The sequence below is a fragment of the Sturnira hondurensis genome, unplaced genomic scaffold (genome assembly GCF_014824575.4).
Source record: "Sturnira hondurensis isolate 20B ecotype Veracruz unplaced genomic scaffold, ASM1482457v3 Scaffold0002597, whole genome shotgun sequence".
NCBI lineage: Eukaryota > Metazoa > Chordata > Mammalia > Chiroptera > Phyllostomidae > Sturnira > Sturnira hondurensis.
The window spans coordinates 5,198,540-5,220,627 of NW_028075228.1; the positions used below are offsets into that span (position 1 = coordinate 5,198,540).

The window sequence follows — 22,088 nt, forward strand, 5'->3', positions numbered from 1 at the left end:
CACTTCCTTGGGGGTACACCTTTTCATCTTGTCTGTTAGCTAAGGGGCTGTCAAGCCAGACAGCGGAACTGACAGTCACCACTGCTTTATGAGGGACGAGTTTCTCTCTGTAATTCACTTACTCTCTTTGTCTTGTTGAATCCCATCTGTGGTTCGAATGGAGCTTACTGAGCAACTCTTAATCTTGCAGTTAAAGAAACTGGAAGGTCTCAAAGGTAGTCCACTGGAACTGATGTGCGCATGCCCTTAGGCCACGGTGCCGTACTCTCAGAGTTATAGAAGGTGTCTTAGGGGCCAGCACGTATTTTGTATCTTACACCGTGAGGCTTTAGATGAGCTTTTGTGTTGTAGTAACACAAAACTGCATTTTTTAAAGCTACCCTTTGCGTTCATTTTAAAATTAAATTAGAACAGGCAAATGATAGTGAATGTTTTTATATTTAAATTTTTCTTGAAAAGCAAGTAAGTTTATGTTGATTTTAGCTCCTAATGTCAGAGATGTTTTTATTAGTGATCCTCCATAAAGGTAGATGTTTACCTCTTTCTTCCTTTCTCATTCTTTCTTTGTAGTTGGGAGCCAAATTCTTGAAATTGTTGGCGTTGGCCAGAGTAGTCTTTGAAGAGTAACCATGTGCCTGGTGGAAACATTGTCTCTCTGTTCAGCTGTTTTCCTCACCCCGTGCATGCAGTGAAAGAAGAGGGAAGGGAAAGCAGACTGTGGAGTTGCCTGGCTCACTGGGCTTCTGTACTACTACTGCCCTTGTTTCCACTCTTGTTGATTGTGAAACAGAGAATACTGATCTGCGTCTCTCACGTGCTATGGGTTTCAGCAGGGGTGTGGTTTCAGACTCCACCGTTAGGTCTCCCTCCTGTCGGATGAGTGGGGAGATGAGGAGGGCGAGCTTTCCGTTTCCAGCGGCATCTCCACGCATAGACATTTTCACTGTCAGGGAAACCTTTCACTTCCCTCATCTCCCGGCAGCAGATGAAAATGCCACTGTGATAGTTCAGAAGTATTTTTATGGCCTGACAAATAGCTCAGAACAGATGCTGAGCAGCAAAGAACTGCTTCCTTAGCTTCCAGCTCCGCAAAGAACTAGAACCTGATCTTTCATCTTGCTTTATTGGCAGGAAGATCGTTGACCTATAGCTGAGCTTTTAGCATTTCTGTGTTTTCATTGAGAATTGGTCCCACTTTATATCCTTTTCTCCTTGTGTCAGATTTCTCATCCAGACCTGTTTTAAAAAAACAGAACAACCTGCATACACTCCAAGATCAATCAGCATTATAGAAAAAGATTTAGGGACTTAGCAGAGTAAGTTTTTGTTTTTTGCTTACTGGATTTTCTTCCCTGCATTTAGAGCTTAAAACTTACTTGTATTCATAGACACATACAAATGAATTTTTAATGCTAGCATTCTTAAGAAGTTGATACTGCCTAGATGTCACTAGGTTCCTAGCCAGTTAGAGCTGAGTGTTGGTTCCAGTTTGTCCTAATGCATCCTCATGGTGGAACTCAAGGGGGCCTCCGGTCTCACAGTTCTGTTAGGCTGCATCCACCAGGTAACGGCCACAGAGGCCTCCAAAAGGCAAGGCTTTCACTGTGGAGGCGGGGCCTTCACCTAATGATGTGCCTCTTGCCTGTCTTGCATCAGCTTCCCTTTCCAGAACCAATCTGTTTTCCTTTGCTTTTCCCAGCTAGGTCGTGTCCCCATCTGTCTTCTTTCTCTTGGCTTACCCTGAGGAGCCAGTACCTCTTACCCATTCTTGCTTCCTACAACCTGTAAGGTCGATTTAGTTGGAAAAATAATGTTTTTCTGACCCATTTAGTGTAAACAACCACCCACCTGTGAGTCACTGTTCTCAAAAGCCATGTGGGAGGCTAATAACTGGTCATTCCAGAAGGTGGTACAGAAACATTCATTTTTATCCCTACCAAAGAAGCTTTCATTGCAGGCAAAACAAGATTGGAGGTCACATTTTGCACATTTGCAGGTTAGAAATACTCAGCTTTTCACTCTTTTACAAGAAAATGAGCAAATACATGATTTTCCCCCCAGCACCGTCCAGAAACGTGAATTGGTGAATCCGGCCAGTATGAAGCAGGCCCTGATTGCGTCAGCCCGGAGGCTTCCTGGCGTCAATATGTTTGAGCAAGGCCATGGCAAGCTGGACCTCCTCAGAGCCTATCAGATCCTCAACAGTTACAAACCACAGGCAAGGTGGGTGTGTTTTCCTTTTGAACAGGCCTTTGTCTTCCCTGAGTTCCGCGGGGTTTTTCCCTCTGCACAGAAGATTAGCCTCCAGACAGGACCAGTCACTGGTCGCACTACACTCAGGGTCCCCAGGGAGAGCTTCACTCTGCCACTTCGGCTGCCAGAACTTTTAGTGCTCTCTACTTCCCGATGTTCTGTTAGTTTTTATATGAATGGTTTAAAATGATTTCCTATTAAAACTTTCTTTTGAAGTAATCTTGGGTCTATAGAAATTTGCAAAAATGGTAGAGAGTGTTCTCATATACTCTTTACTGAGCTTCCTGTAATGCCAGCATCTCAGATGACCACAATTTAACTATTCAGACTAACAAGTGAGGATTGATACTGCAGTAAACTTGCAGGCTTCAGTCGTAGCTCAGCAGTTTTCCCCTCATGTTTGTTCTCTGCTCAGTCCAGGATCCAGGCCCCTCGTTGCACTTAGTTGTGAGGTCTTTTTGGTTTCCTGGCCTTTGACAGTTCACCTGTCTTGTCGTTCACAACTGAGTCCCTTGGGAGTGCAGGTTACTTATTTTGTAACACTGTCTTCCCATGGGTTTATCTGATGCTTTTTGAAAAAATATATTTTATTGATGATGCTATTACAATTGTCCCATTCCTCCCCCCTTCACTCCCCTCTGCCCTGCACACCCCCTCCCACCTCCTTGGTTCATACATATAAGTTCTTTAGATTCTACATTTCCCATACTATTCTTACCCTCCCCCTGTCTATTTTCTACCTACCATTTATGCTACTTATTCTCTGTACGTTTTCCCCCTCTCTCCCTCTCCCACTCCCCTATTCCCCTATTGATAACCCTCCATGTGATCTTCAGTTTTGTGATTCTGTTCCTCTTCTATTGTTTGCTTTGTCATTATTTTAGGTTTGGTTAATAACTGTGAGTTTGTTGTCATTTTACTGTACATATTTTTTTTATTTAATTATTTTACTGTACATATTTTTGATCTTCTTTTTCTAAGATAAATTCCTTTAACATTTCTTATAATAAAGGCTTAGTGATGATGCATTCCTTGAACTTGACCTTATCTGAGAAGCACTTTATCTACCCTTCCATTCTGAATGAAAGCTTTGTTGGATAGAGTAATCTTGGATGTAGGTCCTTGCCTTTCATGACTTGGAATACTTCTTGCCAGTCTTTTCTTGCCTGTAAGGTCTCTTTTGAGAAATCAGCTGACAGTCTGATGGGAACTCCTTTGTAGGTAACTGTCTCCTTATCTCTTGCTGCTTCTAGGATTCTCTCCTTTGATGCTTTTTTTAAAGGAGTTTATTTATTTTATTTTTAAACAGTGGGGAAGGGAGGGAAAAAGAGAGGGAGAGAAACATCAGTGTGTGGTTGCCTCTTTTGAGCTCCTTACTGGGAACCTGGCCCACAGTTCAGGCATGTGCCCTGACTGGGAATCAGACTAGTGACCCTTTGGTTTGCAGGCAGGTGCTCAATCCATTGAGCCACACGAGGCAGGGCTGATGCTTTTTTATGACCAGCTTGAGGTTATGTATTTTTGGTAAGAATTTTTTTTATTTTTTATTTTGAATATTTTAGATTTACAGCACAGTTCCAGAAGTAGTGCATGAGGATCCATTGTCCTTCACCCAGCTCTCCCTAATGTTAACATCTTACATAACCATACAAAGGTGGGCAGAAAGTAAGTTCATAGTTGCACCTGAAACACAGAGGTTGTTCTTGTATTGTTACTGTATTTTGCCTTGTATAATGTTCACTTTTTTGCCCAAATTATTGAGGGAAAAATAAGGATGCGCATTATACATGAGTAGTACTAATTCTGTATCTATACAAGTGTTTTTATTTTTTTTATTTATGCTTAAGTGTTAAAAGTGTAACTCTAGAAAGCATTAATGATATTCCTATGCAAAATTATATCCTGGAATACGATAATCAGTTTTGTTTCTAAATGTAAATAAGTAATTGAACTTAAAAATTAAAAGATTTTTTTCCTGAAAGTTTGGGCCAAAAACATGGGTGCACATTATATACAGTGAAATATGGTATTTATTTATTGCATTTTCTGTACAAACAACTGTAAACCTATTATTGCCCCACCCTGTAGTATAAGCCTCAGTGCCTAGAAATCAGTTGATACATTACCATTGATTAATCTATAGGCTGTATTCAATTTTCACCCATTATCTCACTACTGTCCTTTTCCTGGCCCAGGATCCAGTCTGGCGTCTCACATTGTATTTAGTTGTCAGGTCCCCTTGGTCTCCTCCAATCGAGGACACTGCCTTAGTGTTCTTCCTCTCATTACTGGCAGAGTTCATTTGCATCGTTTAATCTAGGTGATGTGTCAGTCCAGGCCCTCTGGGAAGCAGACCCTGAGATGGGGTTAGCTGCCCAGGAGATCTCTTGGGGGAGAGGGGCCTGTGAAAGATAAAGGGAAGGAGGCAAGAAGAGGCAGGAAAGAGTCTCAGGACTGCTGTGCTGAGACCCAGTGCCTGCGAAAGAAGTGGAGGAAGGAGGGTTACAGAGGAAGGCACTCAGGCTGCAGCACAGGTCTGAAAATGTTTCTGCTGATGGGGGATCCTTGCACCAAAGTCATCTGTTAGAGGACCCTCTGTCCCACAGGGACAGGCCTGCCCTAGTACCCCTGTGTGTTCCATCATTGGATAGGAGCAGCCTGGGTGATGCGGGGGGAAGCAGGGCCTTGGCACAGAGCTAGTTGGGGATCAGGAGGGGCCGCAGCTGGAGATGTCCACAGCCGTGCTTCTGCAGCAGGAGATCTGAGCAGCGTGGCCCCTGGAACCTGCCCTAGGTGGCATCTGCCAGGTTCCTCCACTGCAGTTACTGTTTGTCCCTTTGTGAGTATGAAGTGTCACTTGTGGGGATTCACTTTCAGAAGATCTTGTTTCTGAACATGTTTTCACTCACTAATTTTAACACCCATTGATGGTCCTTGCCTGTACTAATTAGTACTGCAGAGGTTGCCCCGTGGCGACTTCGTGTTTCTCTCACTCATTAATTCGAATTCTGCTGTGAGGAAGAGCTGTCTCTTCTCTGCCATTTACTTACTCATTCATTTATTTAGTCAGCATGGAAACACAGATATTTATTTGACTCTGGATTATAGTCCAATAATATCATTGTTTATTTTGTTGCTCAAATTGTCCCAGATTTGGCCATTGTGAGCTCCTTCTAGTTGGCTCCTGTGTCTTTTCAGATGTCTCCATCATTTTTTGAGTGCTTTTCCTCACTTTTTGGCAGCACAACACATTCATGTTCAGCCTTGGTCTCAGTTCTTTCTCCAAGAAGCCTGGGTCCTTTCGTTGGAAAGTGGTGTGGAGAACCCAGCACCTGGGCACCTGGTGTGCTCCTTGCAGCTGTGCTCATCCTTGTTCCTCAGCCTTTTCAGCAGACAGCGCTAGGAAATGTCTGTGTGCTCACATGGCTGTGCCTGTTTCTCGATAGAGCTCTCAGCAGATCTGCTAAAACCAGTTTATCTGAATCCCGAGCCCACCTAATAGCACGATTCTCAGCCTACTCTCCCCTCTCCTTAGCCGTAGCTCCTCTCCAACAGCAAGAAACCTGGCCGTCGTTATCCGCAATATGTTTACTCATCTGCTGTGTCCTGGTATCTGCATGTTGAGTAGTTTTTGAACCCACGCCCTTGCAAAAAACCAATTTACTGCCTGGCGGTGTAGCTCAGTGGATTGAGCACGGGCCTGTGAACCAGAGGATCTCGGTTCAATTCCCATTTGGGGCACATGCCTGGGTTGCAGGCTAGTTCCCAGCAGGGAACACACAAGTGGCAACCAAACATTGATGTTTCTCTCCCTCTCTCCTTCCCTTCCCTTCCCATCTAAAGATAGATAGATAGATAGATAGATAGATAGATAAATATTAAAAAAAAAACAAATTTACTAACTTGAGTACAGTATTTATGTTGAATTCTTTTTACTTTAGCTTTACTTTAGAATATAGTCATACTGTTTTCCAAAGTTAGGTTCATTCTTTCGCCCTGCACCCCATCAGTGTGGTTTTGCTAGTTAGTTTTAATATGGTTGAGTTCACCTGTCAATGTTCATATCTCTTACTGGATTCTCCCACCTTCTGGTTGATTTCAACTAGTTATATGTTGGGTGTGTGAAGTACTACCATGGCTCTAAAATCAGAACTGCACACAAATGTGACCTCATCCGTCTGTCCCTCTTCCCACTCCCCCATTCTCTCCACACTGTCCCCCTAACCCCTGTGAGTAACAATCTCAGTTGTTGGTTTATCGCTCGTATATTTCTTTTTGCACAAATTAAAGATGCATGTATACAGGGTAGGCAAATGTAGGTTTACAGCTGTTGGTATGGGAAATAATACAATAATTAATAATAATACAAGGACAAACTCTGTTCTGCATGCTTACAACTGTAAACCCACTTGCCCACCCTACATTTTCTTATGTGCCCTTTCTTACACAAAAGATAGCATTACTACAAAGATTCTGCACTTTTCTTTTTTCACTTAACAGTATCCTGAAAATCACTCTGTATTAATTCATAGAGATCTTCCTTCTTTTTATGGCTGCACAGTATGGTTGTACCATAGTTAATTCATCCATTTATTTATATTTGGGCATTTAAATTGTTTCCAGTATTTTGCAGTTATGAACTACTGCTTAGAATAACCTTGTATCTAGTATTTTAGTTTTGTTGAAGCTGTGTCTTCAGAGAAAATTCTTAGAAGTGGGATTGCTGGGTGAGGGAGCTCTGTGAGGTTCCACTCCATTCCCTGCAGAAGGGTTGTGTCTGTTTTGTATTCCACAGCAATTCACCAGTGTCTGTTTTCCCAGAGCCGCATTGGCAGAAAGTTCTATCATGCTGGTTACTTTCTGCCAACCCGATTGGTGAGAAATGGTCTCTCGATATTATTATAACTGTCATTTCTCTAGTTAGGAGTGAGCTTTTGAACACTTTTGTCTGTAGTTAACAGCCATATTTATACCTTTCTTGCTAAGTATCTCCTCATTTGTTTTCCCCATTTTTCTCTGGGGTTTTTGGTCCCTTGGTTGTTAAGGGTTTTCATATGTTAAGGTTAGTGACCATTTGTTGATGATATATATTTGTTGATGTTTTTCCCAGTTTGTCAGTTGTCTTTTGATTTTGTATGAAGTGTTTTGCCATGCAGTGCAGTTTTTAAAAAAAAATAGCCAATGTTCTGAGTCTGTTGTTGCTGCTGTTCCTGGATTTTGAGTTCCAGAAAGCTTTTTTTCTGCACTGAGATGGAAGAGAAATTCACCCATGCTTTCTTCTAATACTTGTTTGCTTTCTTTTTATTTTCTTGAGACTCTGTGATCCATTTGGGGTTCATTCTTGTGTGTGGTGTGAGGTGTGGATGTAACTTTATCTTTTGCCAAGTGATCACCCATTTGTCACAGCTGGATTATTAGAAAGTCCATCTTTGCCCCAGTGATTTGAGACTCTTTGAGGCATTCAGTGTGGCTGGTCATGTCCACATTCTCTGCAAACTGCAGCCACCAAAGTTCCAGACCTGCAGAAGGAAGGAGGTGTTGCACACTATCTCATGGTTTGTACCGGACAGCCCAGGCAAGCTGGCTCGGTGACCTCAGTGCAGGGGGCCTTTCAAAGCCAAGTTCCCAGATGCCTGCTGGGAGCAGCCCTACAAGCAGGCCCTCCTGAGGCTCAGATCCACAGTGTTGACTCTCCCTGAACAGTTGTGCCACTTCAGTGTTGTTTTCCAGCACGCTGACCTCTTAATGTTCTTTGTTTCAGTTTGAGCCCCAGCTACATAGACCTGACTGAGTGCCCCTACATGTGGCCCTACTGCTCCCAGCCCATCTACTATGGAGGAATGCCGACTATCGTCAACGTCACGATCCTCAACGGCATGGGTGTCACAGGAAGAATCGTAGACAAGGTGAAGCTGCCCTCTGGCTTTCAGTGAACTTATTCTTGGCCCAGACCTTGGTGCCTTAGCATTTTCTCCTGAAACTGAAACAGAAAAGATTCTCTCCTTCTGTCTGGGGTGCCAGGGTATTAGAAATAGTGATCTATGTTTCCCTAAGTCTTTTATACATAAGTCAGGGATAAATTAGTGAAACCGATTTGCTGTTGTTTTACTTTGGCATCTTGAGTTTGACTTCTGAATCAACTAATTACTTTTGATCTTTTATCTTTATTATTTCCCACCTATAATTAAAGCCCCATTTGTAGTTATTTTATTCTTTAATGAGTAAAGGGCCTTAATGTCTAGCAGGTATGGTCTTTTTGGAATTTTATTTTTATATGTTTTTTATACTTACTGCATAAGCATTATCACAGCAGTAAAGGATCAGGAAAGAGAAGAGATAAGTCACTTCCAGCACCGGCACACTGACGTAGCCATTGCTTTTTTGATTTACCTATCAGCTGGTTTACTTTATTTTTCAAGTACCGTTTACATTCAGTATCATTTTGTATTAGTTTCCAGTGCACAGCATAGTGGTCATAGCCAGTATTTTTTAAATATTTTTTTCCTTACCAGAAATATGTATTTTTTATGATTATACAAAATAGGCAAAAATTTAGTCTTCTCTCTTTTTTAGTTTTCATTATGTTGGAAACATTTAAAAACGTATATAGACACCAATACTTCTTTTTTTTAAAAAAATATTTATTTATTTATCTTTAGAGGGGAAAGGAAGGAGAGAGGAAGAGAAACATCAATGTATGGTTGCTTTTCGTGCATCCCTTGCTGGGAACTGGCCTGCAACCCAGGCATGTGCCCTGACGGGGAATCGAACCACGATCGCGTGGTTCGCAGGCCCGCGCTCAATCCACTGAGCTACACCAGCCAGGGCCCAATACTTCTTAATGGTTGTTTAATATTACATAGAACTGTCAGATCATAATTTGCATACTATTTCCCTTTATATGAAGTAAAAAACAGGTGCTTTTCAAGTGTAAACGTCTCACTGAATATCTTTGCATGTGTGGTTTCCTTTTCTTCTGAATTATGTCCCTAACAAACCCCTCTGGGCTAGAATCCTGACTCCAGAGGCTGTGGACATGATTAGGCTCCAGAGGCTCTTGGTACCCACCCCCCAACTCTCTCTGAGAGGAGAGGAGAGTCCACGTCTCAGACACGGCCGGTGGCTGTGGAGGTGCACGCTCTCTCCACCAGGCCTGCACTGGGTGGTGTATTTTCTTCCTTTTCAATCCCATGACGTTTTTAAAAAATAAAATAAAATTCACATACCATAATTTACCCTTTTAAATTGTGCAGTTCAGTAGTTTATATGTATATTCATAAATAGTGATGCAGCCATCACTACTTATAATTCTGGAACATTTTTATCACCCCAGAAAGAAACACCCACTTACAGTCACTCTCCATTCTCCTTCCTGCCCCAGCCCCCAGCCCCCAGCCACCAGCCACCATGGACACACGTCCTGTCTCTGGGTTTGCCTACTTGGGAACCTGCATACATGGTCTTTTGTAACTGGTTTCTTTCACCCATGCATGGTGCCCTTGAGGTTCACATGTGTTGTAGCATGTATCAGTGCTTCCTTCCTGATCACGGCTAAGTCATATTCCATGGTAGGGATGGATCTCATTTTGTTTAGTGGGCATTGGGTTTGTTTCTAGGCAGTTCATCTTTTAACTTTAAATTTAGAGACGTAAAATGGGTACCTTGTCTGTTGTGCATTTCAGTTATTTGTGAGATGACTGTCTCCAGGTTTGTTTACTGGTTGTATTTTCTCTTGTGTGAGTTGGCTTTGTATTGCCTTGGCCCATTTTCTGATACTGGAATTTAGGTTTTCCCAGGCCATCTGAGCAAGATCTTCCTATCATAGAGACATTTGCCATTGTTGTATTTTATGCAAAGAATTCCCACAGGTCATTGTTTAATTTTGAGTGGTGGTTTTTATTTTGGGGTAGAAGTTCTGTAAAGTTTTATATTTTCATGTAGTTGAATTTTGACCTTGGTGATTTCTTTTATTTCAAAAATTAGAAATTTTCTCTACAGATGTAATAAAAAATCTCAATTTAATTTTCTACTGATTTTTATGTTCGTTAAATATATAATTAAATATGTAATTTTTATGTGTGAAAATTAACGTTTCTTATCAATTGTTAACCAGTGATCTCAAGAATATTTATTATTTGTAATACTGTATCCTACAAATATTTTTCTCCTTTTTCAGAACTTTTTAAAATATGCTGACTCCCTTGGGTAGTATATTGTTGCTCTCTGGTCTGTAAGAGACATTAGTAATTTAGGTTAGTTTGAAATACTGGTTATTGAACTATTGAAAAATTGGAATAAGAGCTAATTTAGATTTATTCCAGATGTTCTCCTCTCATGCTTCCCTTTTCTCTCTCCTCACACCTGAGAGAGGCTGAAAGAGCCAAGCCAGCCCTTCCTCTGGGCGTCCCGTAAACCGCCATCTGCCCCATCACTGGCTTCAGAAGTGGGGGACAGCTTGCACCCACGTCATTTTATTATTTGAGTCCTGTCTGTTAGTGTGATTCTTTAAGCGCACAACTAAATGCGCTCTAACCTCAAACCTGAGAGCTGTCTTTTGTTGACGTTCTCTGTCAGATAAAAGTGGTGTGTCAAATGTGTGTCCCTTGTTTTTTAAGCTTTGGAGGGAAAATTCTCTGTAAAATTGGAGGCCCTCAGACATAGTGGATTCTGACTTCTAGTGGATGCTGTGTTGGACACTCCACGGGCTACATAGGTTGTAGGTTGCTCAGTATCTGTGTAAGTCCATTTTGCCTTGTTTAAAATATGAAGTATTTCTTGGAAACTGCTGTGGGTAATTGAGGAGGTGAGCACTTACACCTCGGCCTCTGCTGGCTTTTCCTGCAGCCCGACTGGCAGCCCTACTTACCGCAGAACGGAGACAACATCGAAGTGGCTTTCTCTTACTCCTCCGTGTTGTGGCCTTGGTCAGGCTACCTGGCCATTTCCATTTCTGTCACCAAGAAGGCGGCTTCCTGGGAAGGCATTGCGCAGGGGCACGTCATGATCACCGTGGCTTCCCCGGCAGAGGCAGAAGTGAGTGCACGCCAGGGGGCGCTTGTTTTTCTGAACCTTTCATATCCCCTGCCGGGAAGGGAGGGGCAGGCTGAGTGCCCAGGGTCTGCGGGTTGGAAGCACAGTTGGTGTGATTAGGCTCGAAGGCTGTCATCGCTGATTCTGAGGCCTGTAGCGCAGCTGGAGTTTAAAAGCCAGCTCAGTAATGAGTGATGGTGCCTCTGGTTCTGTTGCTGAGCAACAGCAGATAGGACGGTTTTGTGCCAGATTTAATGATTGTAGAAAATATATGTTCTCTATATGGAAATGTAGGGTTAATCCCATGTAGCACTAGTGTTTTGGGAACAAGGTGATTTAAATTTTCAACCTCAAATTCTTGAGATTTTGAATGGAATTAATTACGATACATGAAGGTTCCTTTCTACATTTGTTTTTGGAAATTCTTGTGTTCAAATTGTTAGGATTAAATTGATAAATAGAATCAACTTCGTATTTATTTATTTTTTTTAAGATTTTATTTATCTTTAGAGGGGAAGGGAAGGAGAGAAGGAGAGAATATCAATGTATGGTTGCTTCTTGTGGGTCCCCTGCTGGGAACTGGCCTGCAACCCGGGCATGTGCCCTGACTGGGAATCGAACCACGATCATGTGGTTCACAGGCCTGCACTCAATCCACTGAGCTATGCCAGCCAGGGCTAGAATCATCTTTTTAAACAAACCCCCAAACCTTCTGAGCAAAAGGGGTGCCTCCAATTTCTGTTATTTTTTCCAGTCGAAAAATGGTGCAGAACAGACTTCCACAGTGAAGCTCCCAATAAAGGTGAAGATAATTCCTGCTCCTCCTCGAAGCAAGAGAATTCTTTGGGACCAGTACCACAACCTCCGCTATCCACCCGGCTACTTCCCCAGGGATAATCTGAGGATGAAGAATGATCCTTTGGACTGGTGAGCAGCCGCCAGATGTGACACTCGTCAGCCCCCAACCCCCAGTCCTTTCATAGCAGGACTAGGGGTCGTGTCCCTGTGGAAAGCAGACGCTGCTCCTGACTAAGCCTGACTCCTGCAACCCCAGACTTTGCAGGTCCTTGTCATGCTCTTAGGCCCCCTGGGTGTCTCCCTACAGACTTGCATGTCATGCAGTAAACAGCCTTAAAGTTATCCTTAATTGTTGTCCTTCTCCGACTTCTGTTGAATCATTCAGCAAATCCTGTTAGTCCTCTCCAGAACATGTCCTGATTCCTGCCCTATGTGGCGGCTGCCACCTCTGCTCCCACTCTTGTTCAGGCCGTCGTCGTCTCTTGCCTGGGTGGCATCAGTCACCTCCTGACGAGTGGTTGCTGCCACTGTCTCTTCCTAAAGTCCCACTGTCCATGCAGCAGCCCTGGTCACCGGAAGACACAAATTCCACGCAGCTTGCTTAAAACTCCAGTGGCTGCCTCTCCAGACTTCTTCACGTGCCAGGCTCCCTGGTGTGTCCTCCCTAAGCCTCCAGGCCCTGCCCTGTCACAGCCCTTGCAGGGCAGGTGGGCCAACTCTCCTGCCCATATGCCAGATTCGTTTCTGCCTTAGTGTAAGTTAACGAGTTTGGGCTTGACCATGAAAATGGTGAGCAACAATGATGGAGTTGAGCAGGACACTTACAAGGTCAGTTCTCCTTACAAAGATGTCTCTGGAAGGCAGTTTGGAGGGGCCCAGACCAGAGGCAGGAAGATAAGAAGTGAGAAGTTGACAGGGTAATGGCCATGGGCCCATAGGGGAATGTCTGGGTTCAGCCCTGCTGAGGAGGCAGACTCTGATGGGCTGTGAGGTGGGGGCAGCAGATAGAATGACCCCCGGGTGTTCCTTGGGACATTTGGGTAAGCGGCTGACGTAGAGTACACAACAGGAACAGGAGCATGTTGAGGAGAAAGGATGGAAAGGTGATTAGTAGCGGTGACGTACAGTTAACTGTTTGTCACTATCTTAGTTCACTTGCCCTTTGTGGCTTGTACCGCGGGTCTGCGTTCCTACACTGAATTTGTCAAACGCTAGTGGTTGCCAGCCGTTTACATGGGTGCCACCACTAAAGTGATCCCTTGGCGAATGTCTTTGGCATCTTATCTCTCTACTCCTGTGCCGTGAGCACGATTTCCTATCACCCATTTCATGCGCCGGCCCGCCGGTCTGAGAGTGTGACTTTGGGCTGCTGTGCCAGTGGCCAGCCCGCTCCCCACCACCGCTTCAGGAGCTCACTCTGCCGCTAAGTAGCCTTTACTACGAGTGGAGACCAGTCATTTTAATGCCAGGCCTTGTGTTTTCTAGGAACGGTGACCACATCCACACCAACTTCAGGGACATGTACCAGCACTTGAGAAGCATGGGCTACTTTGTCGAGGTCCTCGGCTCCCCCTTCACGTGCTTTGATGCTAATCAGTATGGTGAGCAGCAAGGAGGTGTCAGCCAGGTGTCCTCTCTGTTGGGGGTTGTGAAGAGGTTGAAAGGTGAATCTCACTTTAAATGAGGGGCCAGTAAAGGGCGCACATGGGGTCCCCGGTCCCAGTGGAGGCCAGAACAAGGCGCTGAAGGGGCCGGTGCACGTTGTGCTCGGTGGAGACTGTGGTGATGTTCACAGGAAACACGGCGCTGTTGGAATGAGTAGGGACAAAGACGCTTGTCCGTTTTTAATCTGTTCATTTCTTTCTCATGAAGAGAAGCTCCAGCCCCATGTTTTGCTGCTTCTCCAGTAAGTGGGAGATCTGTGTGGGGGCAGCACAGACGAGGCAGGAGGCCACAGCCAGCTGGTGTCTGTGCACTGCCCGCCCTGGCCCCTTCTTCTCACCGTCTCGAACGCAGTTCAGGGGGCACAGACCAAAATGTCAAAAGCCAGTAACTTGAGTTGTGGCTGCCAGTAAAATACTGTGTGTCTGAAACAGTGACATCCTGTCGTTCGGAGGGGCCGTTTCTCAGAGCACTCTGTCCCTCAGGAGCGCTGCTCATGGTGGACAGCGAGGAGGAGTACTTCCCCGAGGAGGTGGCCAAACTGCGGCGGGACGTGGACAACGGCCTTTCCCTCATTGTCTTCGGTGATTGGTACAACACGTCCGTCATGAGGAAGGTCAAATTTTATGACGAAAACACAAGGTACTGATACGAGTTGGTATTTGAATAAGAAACTTCACTTTTGGGGAGTTAAGTTCTACCTAGCAAGTACGTAAAGTGTCCGACCCATGGGCCATCTCTTCAGCTGTCCAAGACAGGCTCCGACCCTTGGTCGGAGGAAGCCGTCTCTTCATGTAGTAGTGATGTGTTTGAGAGCCACTTGTGAAGTCAGTAAAATGCTCATTGACTCCAGGTACTAATTTAAAAGGTCATTGTCTTTCCTGTTGATTGTACTTACTGGAGCTTTAAATTTCTGTCTGGTTCTTTCTCATTCTTCTGTTGCTGTATCACTGAATCTAGACAAATTTAAATGCAATGAAGGACCTATTATTTAAAGAAACTTTCTGGTAAATTAGTTACCGATCAAGGTTTCCCAGTACATTATGAATATCATTCTGGTAATATAGCTTGGATTTCTTCCTTTGGAGTCTGTGATGAATTTTATAAGCTTCTTCCTTACCTCTTTTTCTTCACCGACCCTCTTGGTCTAGGCTTAATATGCAATGTATTCATGTCATATGGGGTGCATTTTATGAAATAAATTTACTTTGATTTACTCTGCCCACTGGCTGAAGCATTAATGTCACAGTATTGCTCAGTATTGTGGCTTTTAGTTTCATCCAAAACGTGACTGTGGCCAGACTGGGCTCTGGCAGAGGGAATGGAGGTTTGTCGTGAGGACAGTGTGTAGGGAGCGCTTCAGCGCTCTCTTTCCTGAGCCTTTTGCACTTTGCAGGCAGTGGTGGATGCCGGACACCGGGGGCGCCAACGTCCCAGCTCTGAACGAACTTCTCTCTGTCTGGAACATGGCCTTCAGTGATGGCCTGTATGAAGGGGACTTTACCTTGGCGAGCCATGACAGTAAGGTTTTGTGCTTGTGTTTTAAAGGACGCATTATTCAGGAGAGCCTAAGTTTCAGAGAGAGGGAATGGTGTGCTTCCTGAAGGAGCCGGGCTCCTCGGAGGGAATGGTTCAGTGTCTTCGCAGGGAACATCTGGAAGGCTGGGTGCTAACCACACTAGGCCTGTCCAGGTTTTTAAATGAAAGTGTCTTACACACGTGTTTCTGGTTTTAGGGCCACCTGTATGGTGCTCTGTATCCTGTATTTTCCCAAATAGGGAATACCTCACAAGTCCCTGGTTATTTACTTAATGCTGTTTGTACAGTAACTGTGCAAATCTCGTATCAGAAGTTTCCCCAGACTAGTTGTGGGAGCTGGTTTCCAGGACAGTGTCTGAGCACCGTTGTTACAGGTTCTGCTCATCCTGTTTTAGCCGTTGCAGGTCTGCAACAGCTCTGACTCTTGACACCTGTCCAGAAGCTTGACCTTAGTGGTATTTTTTAACTTCAACTTGGAGGTCATTCCTTGCAGTTTAAGTGTGATCAAGTAGTAATAGCGGCTTTTCTCCTAAGATTGAAAATGATTTTAGAAAACATAACGTTTGAAGAGTGCGTTTTAGGTAAATGAGTAGCTGTTGATAAAATGCTCTGTGTTTCTGTGTCCCCATAACTGCTTTCTAGTGTATTATGCGTCGGGGTGCAGCATCGCGAAGTTTCCAGAAGATGGCATAGTGATAACACAGACTTTTAAAGACCAAGGTAAGGAATGTTGCTCATGTGCTTTTTGGTTTTCTTTCTTTTTTCTTTGAAATAACAGTTATATTGCATATGAGTCACGCTTTTAGAGAATATGATTTAGTGATATTTATTGTATTCACACAGTTGTGCATTCATCACCCCATCTACTTCCAGAACATTTTCATCACACTAAAAAGAAGTGACCATATGCATTAACAGTTTTGTTTTTATAATTTATTGCAATACCATTTTTATGGTACCTACTTTAGGCAAGACTTAGTGGGTAGCAGCTCTGAGAGATGCAACGATAGATAAGTTTGCCTCTTGCTGACAGTTTGAATATATGTGTATACTGACCACTGCATAATGAGTCAAATTTCCTCCTGGAGAGGGGCTGTTGAATGTGTGTGTGTGTGTGTATTTAAGCTTTTTTAAAGTATATTTTATTGATTGTGATATTATAGATGTCTCATTTTCTCCCCTTTATTCCTCTCCACCCTGTGCACCCCCTCCCACCCACACCCCCCCCCACTTTAGTTCATATCCGTGGGTCACATACCACATTTTTCGGACTAAAATGCACCCCCCCTTTGGGAATAATAATGGTTGTTTTTTTGTTGTTGTTTTTGTTTTTAAATTTTTATTTATTTATCTTTAGAGGGGAAGGGAAGGAGAGAAATATCAATGTATGGTTGCCTCTCGTGAGTCCCCTGCTGGGAACTGGCCTGCAACCCAGGCATGTGCCCTGACTGGGAATTGAACCGTGATTGTGTGGTTCGCAGGCCCACACTCAATCCACTGAGTTACACCAGCCAGGGCATAATGGTTGTTAATGTTGCTGTTGAGTTCTGTTTACAGTTACAGTGGTGATATATTATGTATGTTATTAAATATTTGACCACATTTTTTGCTTCTAAATTTATTTTTCTATTTTCTTCCTCTAAAACCTAGGTCCATCTTATGGTCCGAAAAATACGATATATAAGTTCTTTCGCTTCTACATTTCCTATACTATTCTTAACCTCTTCCTATGTATCTTCTATCTACCATTTAATCTACTTATTCTTTGTACCTTTCCCACTCTCTCCTCACCCACTCCCCCGCTGATAAACCCTCCTCGTGATCTCTATTTCTGTGATTCTGTTCCTGTTCTAGTTGTTTGCTTTGTTTTTGTTTTATGTTTGGTTAATAACTGTGAGTTTGTTGCCGTTTTACTGTTCATATTTTTATCTTCTTTTTCTTAGACAAGTCCTTTAACATTTCATACAATAAGGGCTTGGTGATGAAGAACTCCTTCAACTTAACCTTGTCTGGGAAGCACTTTATCTGCCCTTCCATTCTAAATGATAGCTTTGCTGGATAGAGTAATCTTGGATGTAGGTCCTTGCCTTTTATGACTTTGAGTACTTTTTTCCAGCCCCTTCTTGCCTGCAAGGTTTCTTTTGAGAAATCAGCTGACAGTCTTATGGGCACTCCTTTGTAGGTAACTGTCTCCTTTTCTCTTGCTGCTTTTAAGATTCTCTCCTTATCTTTAATCTTGGGTAATGTAATTATGATGTACTTTGATGTGTTCCTCCTTGGGTCCAACTTCTTTGGGACTCTCTGAGCTTCCTGGACTTCCTGGAAGTCTGTTTCCTTTGCCAGATTAGGGAAGTTCTCCTTTATTATTTGTTCAAATAAGTTTTCAATTTCTTGCTCTTCCTCTTCTCCTTCCGTCACCCCTATGATTCAGATGTTGGAACTTAAAGATGCCCTGCAGGTTCCTAAACCTCTCCTCATTTTTTTTGAATTTTTGTTTCTTCATTCTGTTCCAGTTGAATGTTTGTTTCTTCCTTCTGGTCCAAACCAATGATTTGAGTCCCAGTTTCCTTCCCATCACTGTTAGTTCCCTGTACATTTTCTTTTGTTTCATTTAGCATAGCTGTCATTTTTTTTCATTTAATTTGCAACCAAATTCAACCAATTCTCTGTGAGCATCCTGATTACCAGTGTTTTGAACTCTGCATCTGATAGGTTGGCTATCTCTTCATCGCTTAGTTGTATTTTTTTCTGGAGCTTTGATCTGTTCATTCATATGGGCCATTTTTTTTGTCTCCATGTGCCTGTTACGTAGTAAGGGGTGGAGCCTTAGGTGCTCACAAGGGTGGCAACTCATTCACTGTGTTGTGATGCTGTATGTGGGGCAGGGGTCTGAGAGGGAACAATGGCTCTTGCTCTGCTCTCTGCCAGATTTCAGTCACTTCCCCACTACCCACAAGCAAACTGGGCCCTTCTGGTGCTGATTCCCCAGTGGGTGGGCTTGTGTATGTTCTAGGACCCTGTGGATCTCTCCAGTGAACTCTCCTGTGAGGCTGGGAGTCTCTCCAGGCACCTTAACCCCCACAGGTGTTTCCAGTCAGAGGTTTGAGGCTCTATTTCCCTCCTCTGGGACTGTGGGATGCGAGATCTGTCTCACTCCCCAGTTGTTCCTCCTGGTTTATCTGTACCACCTGCTCCACCAGCCACCACCTCGCTGAGTCCTCCAGCCAACACCTTGCCACAAGAGTCCTCTCCGCCCGGCTGCCTGTGTCCGCCCCTCCTACTGGTCTGGAATAATGTGTCTTCTTTAACTTCTTGGTTGTGGGACTTCCATACAGTTCTATTTTCTATCAGTTCTGGTTGTTTTTTGTTTTAAATTTGTTGCCGTCCTCCTTTTGGTTGTGCGAGGAGGCACAGTGTGTCTCCCTACACCTCCATGCATATAGATATTTTTTAAAACTACCTTTGAAGTTGCTTAAAATTTTTGTTACTATCTCTAAATTCTTCTACATCCATGATTGCCCAGTTCCTAAAATTTAGAAAAATGTTGACCGTGTGTTGTTGTACTTAGCTGTATAATGGTAAAGGATTTAATTACAGGGTCCTCTCTTAAAAGTCCCTTAGGAATTTGAAGGAGAGGAAGGTCCTCCCTTACAGTTTTGTTTCTTTAACTGCAGCCAGGCATCTCCCAAGAAGGCAAATGCTGCAGTTGCCCGTCCCCCCTTCACATGTGGGGCTGAGAGTGCCCAGCTGGAATCCGGGGGCAGGGCAGAGCCGGTGCAACCTGGGCCGCCCCATGCTCCCTGGACGTGGGCAGCCATCCACCCGCCCCCAGGCAGGCGGGCCTCCTGCAGCGCCTGCTCCGAGCTCGGACTGTGCACCCTGTGCCTCTCCCACCTCTGCCAGGGGCTGTGAGGCTATTCCGTGCCCCACAGGGCAGGCCTATGGGAGTATTCATTTCCTCCTGCAAGCTGGTATTTTCTTAAATTTCACAATGGAAGGCCTTCCATTGCAAAGTTTGCCATTTGCTGTAATTGGAAATTAGGGACTGTTTCATTGGTTGAAAAGGACAAGAAGGCAGAAAGGATTATCTGTTCGTAACTCTGAGGTAGAATGTGTTTCATGGGAGGGGCACTTGCCCGTCATCCAGGCGGGGCGATCACCAGATCAGTGTTCAGAGGGCTCTGTTTTCTCCTTGAGCACGTACGTGGTCCTGCCTTCCCAGTCGGGTGGCGCAGTGTGCTGCCGGTTAGTGATTCTTCTGGAGTTGGTTTCTCACAGAGCAGTGTCATTTCTGGTAGGGGCCAAATGGGCCACAGTAGTCCTGTGGCCAGCTGGTAGTACCCCGTTTTGTTGGGAGAGGAATCAAAAGTAGACTTAAGGGTACATACTTCATTTGGGGGCTCTGCTAGCTTGAAAATGAAAATTACCTTGAAATCCATTTTGAGGGCATTTGCATCTGCACACAGGCTTTAAGTTGAATGATCTGTTGGGCACAAGAGGAATTTGAAAATCTGGGTTACCCTGGGTCACAAAGGGTCTACTGTCCGAAACCAGACTGCGAAACCTGAGGTGTGAGGCCCGTGGCAGCGCAGGGTGTGCCCCTCACTTCCCTGTGCCCCCCTCTGTTCTCCCCCTGCCCACTCAGCTCCAAGTGGGGTTAAACTCAAGGTGCAGGGCGTGCTGTGTTGAGTAGTCACAGGCGTTGGAGAAGTTACCAGCACACCAGGTACTGGGTTCCGACGAAGACGGGCATCTTCTGGTGCCAAGGAGCGCGCTTGCTTCAGGGGCAGAGACCCTGCCGTCTGTGCCGGCGTCACTGGCAGGCGCTGCCTCTGGCCTGCGTGCGTTGTTGACTTCCTGGCTCACTAAAATTGCACATTGTGCCATCTGTTTGGGCACAGATAAGAAGGCTCTGCTTTGGAACATTTGAATGTATGAGGTTTTAATATGACAGATATCTTAAATTTAAATTTAAAATATGTGGGCATATATTTTAAAAATTAGTTGTGTTTGTCCTAGCTTTGAATAACAAGACATGGAAGTGGATGCGAGTATCTGTGACTCTGACTGTACGGATATACCTGTGTGTTTAGCAGGAGCTACCTGGCCAGCTGCCCCTGGTGGGTATGGTCCAAGGACATAAGCCTTTCAGCATGAGAAGGGATACAAGTTTGTGTTTTTAATGTAAAAGGGGAAACATGAGACCTTTAAAAGTGTAAATACTGTTACAATTTCAAGTGAGAATGAAAGAGGTTGGCTATAGAAATGTATGTACACACTTAGAAGTGAATTTTGCTAAAACCCAAATTAATAGCATGTAAGGCATTGTTATTCTATTGCAAGTTTGTGCTGCTGTGATTGGAGAGTGGATTTTGCTGTGATTTCTTTGTTACGGGTCAAGTTAAGTGGCAACTAGAAGATAATTCATTCCTCGACAGGAATTCTCATCATTTTTGTTGTGTCGTTTCAGGGTTGGAGGTTTTGAAGCAGGAAACAGCGGTTGTTGAGAATGTCCCCATCCTGGGACTTTATCAGATTCCAGCTGAGGGTGGAGGCCGGATTGTGTTGTATGGAGACTCTAACTGCTTGGATGACAGTCACCGACAGAAAGGTGAGAACTGCTGGGGTGGCTGAAAAGTAGATTGTGCTTTGTGACTTTGACATTCATGTCCCTCTGCGCCTTGGCCCCAACAAGGCACTGTTGAGTTGCTGTTAAAGTAATAGAGACCTGCTTGCAAGGGCCAGGTGCGGCGGGGGCAGTTCCTGCTGCTCTGATTGCTCGGAATATCTTTATAGATACATGAGTACGCGTGCATTTAATAGGCATAATGAAACCTGTTTACTGCCCCACTGCCTTCCCCTCCATGTTCGTTGTCTGGGGGCCAGCAGGGCTCAGCACCACCGTGGTTCAGTGGAGATACCCTTTGCTGCCTCACCCAGCCTGCGCTGCCCACTCCCCCTCTGGGTCTATCTGTCACCACCACTGCCACACGAGTGTTCCTCTCGGGTTGGGCCACTCTGCCCTGGAGGGCCAGCACTTGGCTCTCCTCCAGATGAGGGCGCTTTGGCTGTTCGGAGCTTTCGCCAGTGAGGGAGCTAGTCCTAAGCTCCCTTCCTCTTCAGCATCTCTCGGTGTAGCCTCCAAGTCCGGGCACAGTTTGTGTTTTTCTTCTTGTGAGGGAGGAAACAGAATGGTGAACGTGTTCCATCTTTTCCCCTGGTCAGTTGATGACAAAACCAGGACTAAAACCTCATCTTCCAACTCCCCGCAGACCTGGGTTGAGGGGAGCCTGGGGAGTCTCCCCCTCATCCTGGCAAACAGTGGACAGGCTGAGCTTGAAGGAGCGAGGCTGGGAGAGTGTAAACTGGGAGTTGTGTGGCGCACCGTCCTTTGACCTAAAGTTGACTAAATTTCTAGTGTTTTATGTGCATCCTTAGCATCAGATTGGTATTTTTAAAAATCAAAGGTGAAGGTTAAAGTCATGGTTGAAAGAATGGGTTAATGTTTTATTTCCACAGAGATTTTTTTTTAAGATTTAAAATCCCCTGGTATGACTTTCTATTAAAATTTTAAATGCCCGAGAGGACTATCTCAGTCCTTACACTTCAGACGGCAGCATAGAGGACCTTTGGGGCGCCGACACTCCGCCAGAAGCTCTCTCCAGTGCAACAAGTGCTTCCTGGGGTGGTGTCACCTCTCAGGAGTCTCATCTGGCCCAGGCTGGTGTTGACGGGGCTTGGCGGTGCAGTGCTGGGAGGACTGGGGTGGAAGTAGCAATCCCAGGATTAAGCACGAGGGCAGCGTC

General features: G+C 44.6%; 1 protein-coding gene across 3 annotated transcripts in view; it reads left to right on the forward strand.

Moving 5' to 3' along the window:
• MBTPS1 (membrane bound transcription factor peptidase, site 1) overlaps positions 1–22,088 on the forward strand; it is a 55,490-nt gene that overhangs the window by 25,466 nt on the left and 7,936 nt on the right. For all 3 annotated transcript variants that reach the window (XM_037040293.1, XM_037040295.1, XM_037040294.1), the window contains exons 11-19: positions 2,062–2,223; positions 8,015–8,159; positions 11,098–11,286; positions 12,038–12,210; positions 13,567–13,682; positions 14,229–14,385; positions 15,140–15,264; positions 15,925–16,002; positions 20,753–20,893. In XM_037040293.1, coding sequence (XP_036896188.1) covers positions 2,062–2,223; positions 8,015–8,159; positions 11,098–11,286; positions 12,038–12,210; positions 13,567–13,682; positions 14,229–14,385; positions 15,140–15,264; positions 15,925–16,002; positions 20,753–20,893 — 1,286 coding nt within the window. The remainder of the gene's footprint in view (positions 1–2,061; positions 2,224–8,014; positions 8,160–11,097; positions 11,287–12,037; positions 12,211–13,566; positions 13,683–14,228; positions 14,386–15,139; positions 15,265–15,924; positions 16,003–20,752; positions 20,894–22,088) is intronic.